The sequence below is a fragment of the Hippocampus zosterae genome, unplaced genomic scaffold (assembly GCF_025434085.1).
Source record: "Hippocampus zosterae strain Florida unplaced genomic scaffold, ASM2543408v3 HiC_scaffold_22, whole genome shotgun sequence".
Lineage (NCBI taxonomy): Eukaryota > Metazoa > Chordata > Actinopteri > Syngnathiformes > Syngnathidae > Hippocampus > Hippocampus zosterae.
Genome location: NW_026262818.1, coordinates 3,882,603 through 3,895,464, shown reverse-complemented (window position 1 = coordinate 3,895,464; position 12,862 = coordinate 3,882,603). Strand labels below are relative to the sequence as shown.

At 46.7% G+C, this 12,862-nt stretch overlaps 1 protein-coding gene across 5 annotated transcripts in view; it reads right to left on the bottom strand.

Annotated features, from left to right (window-relative positions):
- LOC127594586 (LLGL scribble cell polarity complex component 2-like) overlaps positions 1 to 12,862 on the bottom strand; it is an 83,471-nt gene that overhangs the window by 31,695 nt on the left and 38,914 nt on the right. For all 5 annotated transcript variants that reach the window (XM_052056437.1, XM_052056436.1, XM_052056439.1 and 2 more), the window contains 5 exons: positions 7,812 to 7,974; positions 7,591 to 7,720; positions 7,441 to 7,495; positions 4,464 to 4,618; positions 4,036 to 4,247 (listed from right to left, as the gene is read on the bottom strand). In XM_052056437.1, the coding sequence (XP_051912397.1) occupies positions 4,036 to 4,247; positions 4,464 to 4,618; positions 7,441 to 7,495; positions 7,591 to 7,720; positions 7,812 to 7,974 (715 nt within the window). The remainder of the gene's footprint in view (positions 1 to 4,035; positions 4,248 to 4,463; positions 4,619 to 7,440; positions 7,496 to 7,590; positions 7,721 to 7,811; positions 7,975 to 12,862) is intronic.

Below are 12,862 nucleotides of genomic sequence, written 5' to 3'. Positions count from 1 at the left end.
TCATACAAGCTCCATTTGTTCCTTTTTTTTTGTGGTCTGCTTTTCCTATGTTGTTGTTTATTTTTGTTTGTACACCTGACCTTATGCTTCATTTTCACCTTCTTTGTCCACTGTTTATCCTCATCTGGCCATGGTGTGCATTCAATCAGCCTCATAGATTATCCTCTATGGCCGCGAATTGTGGAGCTTCACTCATTGGACGGCCGTCCACAATCCTACGATATTTACGGGTACACTATTGATCATCTACGGCCAAAAGTTACTTCACGTGCTCCATCAGTTTTTGTTTACTTTGAAAATATGGAGCAATATTTTCCGGCCACTGTGATGATGCCTCACCGGTGGTCATGTGATGGTACACTCAATTATAACTTGGTGGTTATGTAGTTGAGGTACACATACAAAGGGTGACCCCCCAAAAAACGGGCCCCAACTCTAATTAGGCCCCGTTTCTTAGCGTTTTGTCGAATGAAATGAAACTTTGGCCATAACTAGTTTATTATATTCAAAACATCACATCAAAACACTAGGGTCTTTGGCCTTTTTTACTCCGTTCTACAGCATATGTTTTAGATGGCCTCCATTTAGCTCAGTGCATTTCTTGAGGCGCAGCGCGAAGTTGTCCATGAGGTTCTTACAGACTGAATTGGAAATGGCTCTCATCTCCTCCCTGATGGTTCTGGGTTTCCCTGTGTAGACTCTGTCCTGAAGATAGCCCCAAAGACAAACATCTGGGGTGCATAGGTCCGGACTATGGGGTGCCCACTCAAAATCAGTCTTTAGACTGATCATTCGGCCTCCGGAGTTCTCTTTCAGCCAATCTCGGGACAGGTTTGAGGTGTGAGAACTTGCTCCGTCTTGCTGGAAACAGAAATCTCGGCCAGAGGCATCATTGGACCAATCTTCTTTCATCGACGAATCTGGCGCAGCAGTGACAGTCACCAAGGAGCGGTATGTGGAGGTCCTCGAAACCTTCAAGAATGAGCTCCAGACCATCTACCCATCACTCATGAGCAAGTTCTGGTTCCAGCAAGACGGAGCAAGTTCTTACACCTCAAACCTGTCTCGAGATGACTTCAAAAAAATTAATCAAGTCAAGTCAAGTCAACAGTATTTATAGAGCACTTTCAAACAGCCATCGCTGCATACAAAGTGCTGTACATGGAGCGATTTAACATATACAATAGACAGTAAGACGAATCAGTAATAAGTAATAAGTAATAAGGCGGTAGAAAGCACCAAGCAGTAAAATCAAGAGCAAATCTAAGTCATGCTGAGTCAAACGCCAAAGAATACAAGTGAGTTTTGAGGAGGGCTTTAAAGATGGGCAGCGAGGAGGCTTGCCGAATGTTCAGTGGGAGGTCATTCCAGAGAGATGGACCAGCAACAGAAAAGGCTTGATCCCCTCTGAGCCTCAGTTTAGTTCTTGGTACGTCTAGCAAAGACTGGTCCACAGACCTGAGGCGCCGGGCAGGGGTGTAGGGGCGTATGAGCTCAGAGAGGTAAGGTGGCGCGAGATTATTCAGAGATTTGAAAACAAAGAGGAGGATCTTAAAAATAATTCTAAAATGAATGGGGAGCCAGTGAAGGGATGCCAAAGTAGGAGTTATATGCTCCCTCTTACGAGTACCAGTCAAGAGGCGAGCAGCGGCATTCTGTACCAGCTGAAGGCGCTTGATGGAGGACTGGCTGACTCCAAAGTACAGGGCGTTGCAGTAATCGAGCCGGGATGTGACAAAGGCATGAATTACTGTCTCAAAGTGTTCATGTGAGAGGAAAGGTTTTATTTTGGCCAGCTGTCTAAGGTGAAAGAAGCTGGATTTAACAACGGCACCAATTTGCCGATCGAGTTTGAAATCACTGTCCAGTTTAAGTCCCAAGTTTGAGACCGTTGATTTCAGATAAGGAGATAGGGGGCCCAAGTCTACAGGATGGAATGTACAAGGTCCACTGGGGCCAAACAATATCACCTCTGTCTTCTTTTCGTTGAACTTCAAGAAATTTTGTGCCATCCAGGTTTTGATTTCTTCCAGACAGGATAGGAGTGGCCTTAATGAGAAGGTGTCTTTCTTGCTCAGTGGGACATAGATCTGGCAGTCATCTGCATAGCAGTGGAAAGGAATACCATGTTTCCTTAAGATGGAACCCAATGGGAGCAGATACAGCGAGAACAGCAGAGGCCCCAGAATTGAGCCCTGTGGAACACCACATGACAGGGGAGCAGTGCGTGATTCAGAGCAGCCAAGGCTGACACAAAAGGTCCTGTCAGCTAGATAGGACCTAAACCAATCAAGAGCACTCCCGCCAATGCCCACCAAGTGCTGCAAACGAGTCAGCAGAATACTGTGATCCACTGTATCAAATGCTGCAGTTAAGTCCAATAAAACCAGACACACGTGGTCTCCAGAGTCATTTGCCAGGAGGATGTCATTAGAAACGCGTAACAGGGCTGACTCCGTGCTATGCATCGTCTTGAAACCTGACTGGAAGACCTCCAAGATGTTATGTTCATCCAAGAAAAGTTTCAACTGCATGTGCACCACTTTTTCCAGAATTTTGGAAATGAAAGGCAGTTTGGAAATGGGTCTGTAACTTGACAGCTCATCTGGATCAAGACCAGGTTTCTTGATCAAGGGTTGGACCACAGCATGTTTAAACTGTTGGGGAACTACACCAGAAGAAAGGCTGCTGTTGATGATATCCAAGACCGATGCACCAACACTCGGGAGAACCTCCTGAAAGAAGCGTGGGGGAAGAGAGTCGCAAGGGGAGCCAGATGGCTTCGTCTGGCGAACTACATCCTCCAAAAGCGCCAAGGACACAGTATCAAAAGAATTTAGGACAGCTGAACATGGAACATGGACAGAGGGGTCAGATGCGGTATTTGGGACCGGAATCCTAGCTGTAGAGACCTTATCAATAAAGAACTGAAGGAATCTGTTGCACATCTCGGCTGAAGAATCCGAGCAAGTAGGCAGAGGGGGTTTGAGTACAGAATCTATCGTTTTAAATAGTGCACGAAGGTTGTGACGGTTGGCTAGAATAAGGTCCGACAGATATTCTCTTTTGGCCTCTTTTACTGTGAGCTGGTAGTTACGCCAGCTGTCTTTCCAAATTTGAGAAGAGACATGCAATTTGTCTCTTTTCCACTTGCGTTCAGCTTTGCGACACTCTTGCCTAGCTGCGCGGGTAATGTCGTTAAACCATGGCTCGGGTTTAGGCTTTGGCAGCACAATTTTTGAAGGAGCCACCAAATCCAGGATGGCCCGGCATGACGAGTCGAACCAAGAGGTGAGTTCCTCTGTGTTAGACGAGGGTACGCAAAGGTTATTAAAGGCATCAGAGAAACGACTAGCAGTGTGAGGGTTAAAAATTCGGCGTTTACAACTAGGAGCGCCAGATTTCACAGCAGCATGCGATAAGACTACGTCAAATAAAACTGCCATACGCTTCAACGAGACGGCATCTTCCAACATGTATTACGACATTGAAGACACAGGCGCCATACAGTGTCATGCCATTGTTATTCGATGATGAATTAAGTTTTCGTGAGCACACTGTTGAGGGTGGGAAGAGATAAGGTTGTGTATTGTGTTTGTGCTATCATATGAATGCGTTGGTCTGAGTCAGTATCCTGTGTCTCAATGGCAAAGCAAAAACATCAGAGACGAGTCGTCAACTGTCAACCACGTTGGCACGTCCAACATGCAAAGTGTCTCAGAAATCGCATTCAACCTGATTCGCTTGAGTATGAATGTTCATCAGCTGCCACAAACCGTCACGCGTGTTTGGCAACATGCTCCTTTCCAAAAAAGCTTCTCGCGTCTTCTAAATTGTTATAAATTAGGAAACTGCCAGATTGCTGCTCCTCTGATCGAGAAAATTTGATCAAATTAGCGCGGGGGACCCTAATTCGCGGATTTTCGTCTTCGCGGGGTGTTCTGGTCCCCATTAACCGCGATAAGTGAGGGATCACCGTATGCATTACCTGCAGGACGGGAGAAGAACAGCATCAAAGGGTGAAACTGATTGTACCTTTTTGGAGTAATTTGTCTTTTGGAGGTTTCCGGCGGCAAGAATTCTCTCCCACAGTTTGAGAGGGATGGCAGAGACATGGTGTGAGCAGGTGATTGCTGAACTGTGTAGTGGAACCAGGTAAGGTGTCTGAATGACTGGCCATCCTTCTGACTTGAGGTCAATCACCACCAACTCCTCTTCAACCAAGACCACTAATGCGCTGGGATCGCCTGGTCAAAACAAGTGATCATGGGAAATTCATGCAATTAATTAGCATGCAACCCCCCCCCCCCCCCCCCGAAAAATATCCCGTCACAATACTTGAGACCTTTCAAGACCTTGATATGAAACTCTAAGGAGCAAAACTGGCTCCATTATGATCATGCACAGTATGAAATCTTCAGAGTTAAAATTATGAAATTGGGTGTTTCTGTACTTTTACCGACCAGTGCGAAGTGGTCCATCTTTGATGACAAAGAAGTCAATGATCCTGGAAGTGAAGTCCAAAGCAACGTGTGTTTTATTGTGGATGATAGTAATGCAGTGTCTGTCCCCAAAGCTTGCCCTGGGCATGCCGCCACTGAAGAAGAGGAATGGCGCCCTATAAAAATGAACACACATCAGGAATGATTGCACAGATTGATAAGAATAACTTTCAACTTGAACACATTTCAAATGTCCTTATCAGCCATCTCGTTACCTCTGCGTCCCGCTTCCTGGACGCATAATCTTCACACCAAACGCACAATTCTAAATAATGTGCGTTTTTGGGACGCAAGGAAATTTTTCAGTCAACGATCCCAGTTTCATAATCGCAGCCATTGTTGTTTTGATCTCGCGTTAAGTAATCTCACGTGACGAGATTTCCATTCTCGCGAGACGAGATTGGCTCCAATGCTCCAGAGTGCTCCGCTGAGCACTGTCGCTTGCATCCCATCATGCAGCTGATGGGGGATGCAGAGAAACTTGGGTGGCACCCCAAGTTTGTGGAGGTGTTTCCAGAGCAACTCACGGTTGATGGTGTCAAAGGCTTTGCTGAGATCGACGAAGGCTATGCACAGTTCCTTGTGATGTTCTCTGCTTTTCTCCAAAAGTTGTCTCAAAACAAAGATCATGTCAATGGTGGATCTAGTCTTCCGGTAGCCACACTGAGTTTCTGGAAGCACACCTTCTGAGATGTGCTTGACCAGCCTGCTGAGCATGATTTTCGCCAAGATCTTTCCTGCGATTGAGAGGAGAGAGATTCCTCGGCTATTCCCACAGGCTGCTCTGCCCACTTTCTGCTTATAAATAACAACGATGTTAGCATCCTTCTAATCCTGCGGGATGGTCCCTTGTTCCCAGATGTTTTGAATCAGTAGGTGCAGTCGGCGCGTGAGGAGATAACCTCCGTGTTTGAAAACCTCTGCGGGGATGCCATCAGGTCCAGCGCTTTTGTTATTCTTTAGGTCCGCAATGGCTTGCTGGGTTTCAGAATAGGATGGTGGGGTGGCGAGGCTCATGATTGTTGGCCGGTCTGGAAGATTGTCCAGAATGTGTGGGTTGACAGGGTTGGTGTGGTTGAGAAGATTTTCAAAGTGTCTTGCCCAACGGGCAAGGATCTCATGGTGGTCCTTGAGGAGTGCAGAGCCATCAGCTGATCGGACTGGAGCAATTGCCCGCTTCTTGGGACCATACAGTGCTTTGATGGCATTGTAGAAGTCCTGGATGTTGTTACAGTCTGCCAGGTTTTGGATTTCATTTGCCTTCTGCACCCACCAGGTGTCCTCCATGATACGGAGTGCTCGCTGGGTCACTGTTCTAATTGCAGAAAAGGTGGCTTTACGGGTGAGAGATGTAGGGCAGGACAGGAGAGCTTTATGGGCCTCATGCTTTGCTTTCAGAAGTGTATTTATCTCGGTTGAGTTGCAGTCAAACCAATCCTGGTGGCGCTTCCTTGACTGGCCAAGCACATCCGAGGCTGTGCTCTGGATAGCCTGGTGCAGAGCTGGCCAGTCACTTGATGTTGTCAAGGGATCTTGTCAAGGTTTTCAGCAAGGAGTCGCCGGAGGTTGGCTTTGGTGGTGGGGTTGTTCAATGTTGCACACATTTGAGCCTTTTGTTGGGAGCTCTTCTTGGATGACGGGGTTGATGCTCATGAGGAGTTTGGATCTGATCATGAGATGGTCAGGCCAACACTCAGCTCCGCGCATGACACAGGTGATGAGGACATCCCGTATGTTCTTTTGACGGATAATCACATAGTCCAGGAGATGCCAGTGTTTGGAGCGGGGGTGCTGCCATGTGGTATTAAACCTGTTCCTCATTTGGAAAATGGTGTTAGTGATGACCAACTGATGTTCTGCACAGAGGGAGAGGATCCGAAGGCTGTTGTTGTTCATTTTCCCCACTCCATGCTGGCCAATAACTTCACTCCATACCAGGTGTTCCGTGCCCACCCTAGCATTGAAATCTCCCATGACTATGAGCTTGTCCGTAGCCGGTGTTTGCTGCAGGATGGTGTCCAGAGCACTGTAGAAATCCTCCTTTATATTGTGCTCGGCATTCACAGTTGGTTCGTAAGCACTGATGAGTGTGGCGAACCGTCCCTTTGCCAGGGGAATGCGCCATGTTGTCAGCTTTTTCTTGATGCCAGTAGGGGATTCTGGGATGCGCTTCAGCAGTTAGGACTTCACAGCAAAGCCAACTCCATGGTTTCGACGAGTGCCTTCAGGGACCCCTTTCCAGAAGAAGGTATACCCTGCACCGACTTCTGTCAGGGAGTCATCTCCATGTATTCTGGTCTCGCTGAGAGCTGCTATATTGATGTTATACCTCGCGAGCTCTGTGGCCACAAGTGTTGTCCTCCGGTGGGGCCTGTCAGGAGTTTCAGCCAGGTCCAACAGTGTGCCGACATAGCTATAGGGGTCACGGAGACGCGCAAAGTGCCTCACCACGATAAGGTGGTGATCCAGCACACGCACACGCACGCACGCACGCACGCACACACACACACACACACGCACACACGCACACACGCACACACGCACGCGCACCCACGCACACACACACACACACACACACACACACACACACACACACACACGCACACACACACACACACACACACACACGCACACACACACACACACACTTATATAAGTCACCCACTGTATTTGTTCCAGTACTTGTACTTCTGCTGAGTCATTTGGTGTGTGGCAGGGCAAGACACTTGGAAATGGCTTTAAATTGATGAGAATATACATTTCTCCCTGAAGCAAATAGTCACAATGATCAGTTTACATTTGTTTCGCAAAAAGATGCACTTTAGTGGGTGTGCAACTTGACTAAAAGTACATTCCGTGCATGTCACCCATCAGCAAACATTAACACACATACACGTCTCTGAAATAAATGAGCGAATGAAAACACAAGATAACATACCCTTTCTTTGTAGGCAGCTGAATTATTTTAGAAATGGCTTTGCAAGGGAAATGTCCTAGAGAAAGCAAGGAAAATAAGTTATTCATTCCCATCCAGCTGAATGTTTTTCTCATCCAACAGTATCGGAAAGTGGGCAAGCAGCATCCTCACCATAAGGAATGTCTGACTTCTCCACCTCATTTCCATCTTCCTCACCAAACAGCCAACGACAGTAGCTACCATCGCTGTGGGAACTAAGAATGTATCCTCTGTCCTCTGTCCAACACAGACTCTCCAGTTGCTGTGGTGTATGGACAAAAACCAAATATCACATTTATGTACTGATCAAATCATTAAGCATTGTGCTGAGCATTCTGTATGTCACTTCCTACCTGTGTAGCCGGAAAGTGCTGGATCGCACACCGTTTCTGAAGATCCCAGATGACAATAAGACCTCGTCCATAACCGATAGCAACATGATTCGGGTCAGCTGGGTTCTCCTCTAAGGCTTCAACATGTTCTAAACTTCTTTGCACTATGCAATTATCCGGTACACTAAAAGAGATGAAGGCACATTTCTTGACACAAGTAGGGCAACTACATCACAATCCCACCACCAGCAATCCAGAAACAGGGACAATCTTCTCATTGTCCAGAATGTGTTCATTTCATAAAATATAGTTTATAAGGGTGAAGCACCTCACCTAACAGCAGTTTCAGCACGATATTTAGTGCACATCTAGCCGTTTTGGTACAGTGGTACCTCTATTTACGAACGTCTCTATGAAATTTGCAAGTTACGAAATGCCTCAACAGGAAAATATCGCCTCTTGTTATGTGTGTCTTATGTGTTGTGTTGTGTTATTTTGACTTTAAGATGGCGCCGCGAGAGTGGCTGCCTTTCCAGCAGCTCCTATATTTTGTTCTTCCACTTCATAACTTTGCTGCTGTGAATTGGGAATTTCTCAATTGCGAGACTAATAAAGGTTTTCTTATCTTAAAAAAAGAAGATACAAAAAGTAAAAATAGAGTTTGGACAGCAGGACTCGCAGCTTCAAGTTTCCTGAACGCAACATACTTAGAGCTGCTCTGCCATTGGCTACTACCGAGCATCACCCTGGCATCCGATTGGCTAAGAGGGCCTCGCTGATCCACTGGTGAAAGGACACTTTGATCCTCTCCTCTTTCATCTATAACTGATTCAGACAACAAAGTATATGCAGAAAAGTGGTGAAGATTGCACGACTGTCTGTGTCCTATGTGAAGTGTTGTGTTATTTGTGTTATTTTTTTACTTCAAAATGGCGCCGCAAGAGTGGCTGCCTCTCCAGCAGCTCCTATTATTTTGTTGTTCTACTTCTTCCTTTCATAACTTTGCTGCTGTGAATTGGGAATTTCTCCATTGCGAGACTAATCAAGGTTTTATTATCTTATGTTATCTTATCTTATCTACCGGATCTGTCTGTGTGGTGAGATGCAGGCAGTGTCTTCATCATTCGCCCCTCAGGCCATGAGGCGTTCCGTTAGTTTTATGTACCGTAAATGTGAATCACCCAGAAAAAGTGTTGACCAGTAGGACGATCGCTTACTATGCTGATGTTTGCCTTGGACATTTTCGAAGGATTGTTAAAAGCTGGCAAAAAAACTAAAGGGGCCAAAAAACGATGATGACAGTTAAAAGTTAAATGACCATTTTTATTTTTTATGCTTTTTTTTAAATATTATGCACAACTCTCATTTATTGTGCAATAATCTAAATCTAACATGTATTTGTTACATATTTTGATGCATTTTCAAGCTTTTATAAAACATTTATGTCAGAATTTTGGGAGACCTGGAATTGGGGTATTTACATGGAAAACACGTCTCTACTTTTCAAGTTTCTTCTAGAACATATTAATTTTGTAAATAGACGTACTAGTGTACTTGGTAAAATTGAGTCCTGTTTGGTATGATCTGTGTGTTGCAATACACTGTTATGGGCCGTGTTTGTTTCTGTTTTGCATAAAGGCTATAAGCCACGGGCAAGTCAAATAAAACATTTTATTTACAAGGATCATTACGTTTTCCGGCAAGAAGTCCTCATGGACCACGGTTTTTCAACATTTCACTCAGAGGCAAGTTGAATAAAACACGGATTGTATTTGGTTGCTGGCCCTTTCTGAAATTAATTTGAGTGATACATTTATTTATTTATTTTATGGCAGTCATGTTTATTTGCCTCTTCCGCTGACAAAGCGCAAAACTCTCCTTGAAGTAGAAGATATGAAATGTTGATGTTTTGTGGCCCGACTTGCTCTCCCTAATTAAGCTTGACACTACGAGGTGGGCGATATACAGTGTCATTGATATCGTCATTGTTGCTTTCACGATTTGCAATTTTATATTAGCAGGTGTTAGTACTGTCTTGAAAAGAAAAGATGAGCGAGTCCATTGATTCGCTGTAAAGTGAATCAGAGGAAGTGATAAACCCTCATTCTGTGAATCGGCAGGCAAGACTCAGTCACGTGTGGGACCAGCTAGTAGAAGACAGAATTACTTCAAATTTAGTCTCTCATCGCAGTGACTATTTAATAACGTTGCCTGGAAATGATTTGCAGTTAGAAATCATTCGTGTGATGTCACTTTGGAATAAAATTGGTAGATATGACGAAACACTCTGCAATTCATTGACAAATCTGTTCCATCGCAAACCAAATGGATTATGAGGTCAACTGCGCAAGTCCACAAGCATGCTAAAGAAAAGCTAAGTAAAGCTGCCACGCGGCGCGAGTGTTGTTTGTGCCTATAATGGGCAGCATTTTTGACAGCTCTGTTTTGTTTAGCGGAGATGTCAACGCTGTTGGACAGTCTGCGCTGGTGCGGTTGGATGGATGGCTTGTTGGGCCAAGGATGAGAAGAGTGGAGCATCGTCGCGGAGCACAAATCGGTAATTGGACCTGAGAGTCGCTTGGAATTGCAGCGGATTGACATGGGACAGGACAAGTAAACCAATCTCTTTTTCATCAACGGACGCTCCAGCTTCTTGTTCACTTTCAAATTTAGCTTGTAGCAGACATGTGCACATTTTGAGCATGACGTCTCTGATCCACTGGTGAAAGGACACTTTGATTATCTCCTCTTTCATCGAGAACTGTTTCAAACAACAAAGAGTTTGCAGGAAAAGTAGTTAAGATTGCATGACTCTCCGTGTTTTATGTTACGTGTGTTGTGTTATTATTTTGTTAATTTATATTAACTGTCTGTGAAGCGCTTTGTTATAGCTGCAGCTGTTGTGAAAGTGCTATAACAATACACATCTATTGTAGAAATCATAGAGTTTTTGGAAAAAATAAGATAGGATAAAAAAAACTATTTGTTTCTGTCACGTCGCGTGCTCGCCAGCAGGTGGCGGGTTCTCCCGCCGCCTGTTCGGCACACCTGCCCGTTATTTCGGGCTGATTACGTGCCTTTATTAGGCGACTCCGGCAGTCATCTCACTGCCGGAGAATTCCTCGCCGAGCCATTATTCGCTCTCGCTATCTATTTGCGCTATTGCTATTTGCCTCGTTGCATACTTGCCTTACGACCTATACTTGTTGCCCACTTAGTTCGACTTTTGATATTTCGTATTTTTATACTATTTCCACCAGCGCGATTATCTCCTCGCGTTTGCTCTAGCCGCGAGCGTTTTCTGTTTGTTTCCTGATCCTTATTTGATCAGCGTTTTCTGTTAATTTCCTGATCCTTATTTGATCAGCGTTTTCTGTTACCGTTTTTCCCTGTCGGGCTCTTTCTGTTGTTTTTTCGTTCTGTCATTAAAGACACCTTATTTTGTGACAATACTCTCTCTTGTCTGCTTTACCTGGGATCCAACTTATTTAATTCATTTGTTCTGCTCGGAGCGATTTTTTCCCCTCGAGCAGAACGTGACAGAATTCTCCGGCCACCATGGATCCCGCGGATGTAGAGAGAATATTGTCCGCTCTTACCCGAAAAGAGCAGCAAATGAGTCAGCAGGGCCAAGCCATTTCGGAACTCCGAGGCACGGTCTCCATGCTGGCTCATCGGTTCGATGAACTCGAACCTCGTTTGGTGCGGGTGGAGGAACGGAGACTCCCCCCCTCAGGGAGCTATCCAACCACTCCGGAGGCACCCCTCTCTCTGACCACTATGTCGAGGGAACCCTCGCTCCCACACCCACCTCGTTACGGGGGTGAGCATGGGCAGTGTGGTCACTTCCTCCACCAATGCTCGCTCATTTTTTGCCAGCAGCCGTCTGCCTACGCTAATGATGCCGCCAAGGTGGCCTACGTTATGAGTTTGTTGACAGGTCCGGCGGCGTCATGGGCGATTGCGACCAGCGAGGCCAAGCCAAGTCTCCGATCATCGTACCCGGAGTTTGTGACAGCATTCCGCCGGGTGTTTCACCATCCCGTGCGGGGTCGAGAGGCAGAGGGTCGGCTACTCGCCCTCCACCAGGGGAGACGATCGGTCGCCGATTACTCCATCGAGTTCCGGATCCTGGCGGCGCAAAGCGGCTACGAGGATCGAGCGTTGTGTGGGCTGTTTCGCCGAGGATTAAACTCCCAACTCAAGGACGAGCTGGCGACCCGTGATCACAGCACCGACCTGGAAGAACTGATCGATCTCGCCCTACTCATGGACAATCGCCTGAGGGAGCGAAGCCGGGAACGTGGGGGAGTATTCCGGGAGACAGCACCAGCAGAGGAGCCTATGCAGCTGGGAAGCGAGAACATTGGTGGCGAGGAGAGAGATTCCTTTTCAACCATCACCAATCACCCGGGATCATCTGTTTCCTTCGAACATGAGTACTGTGAGTCACCGTCACGCGCGTTAAACCCCAAGTCTGATCGAGTCGACACGCGACCGAACAGACTAGTACTTGAGGGAACGATATCTGGGGAATCCCGGTCTAAGCGGGTTCGGGCCCTGGTGGACTCAGGAGCGGACGTATGCCTGATTGACACCGAGCTCGCTTCCGAGCTAGGTTGCGCGTTAGAGAGACTGATCGATAGGAAGCGGATTCGTGATCTCGATGGGCGTCTCCTGGCGGTCGTAACCCACAGAACGGAGCCACTGAAGCTCCAACTCTCGGGTAATCACATCGAGCTGCGGCGCTTTTTGGTCATGCGGTCTCGCAACGCTCCACTCGTCCTCGGGTTACCATGGTTACGAGTACACAACCCCGTAATCTCCTGGGCGCGCCCAGCAATCAACAGCTGGAGCCCTTACTGCTATAGACACTGTCTACAGTCGGCCGTCGGGGGGTACGAACATGTCACCCCCTCCGTGGAAGTCTGCCTTGACGGAGTGCCGGATTGCTATCGGGACCTCGGGGAGGTATTTAGTGAGGATCGAGCGCGTTCTTTACCTCCACACCGCCCCTACGATTGCGCTATTGACCTGCAGGCGGGCGCTCCGTTACCGTCCTCGCGGCTGTA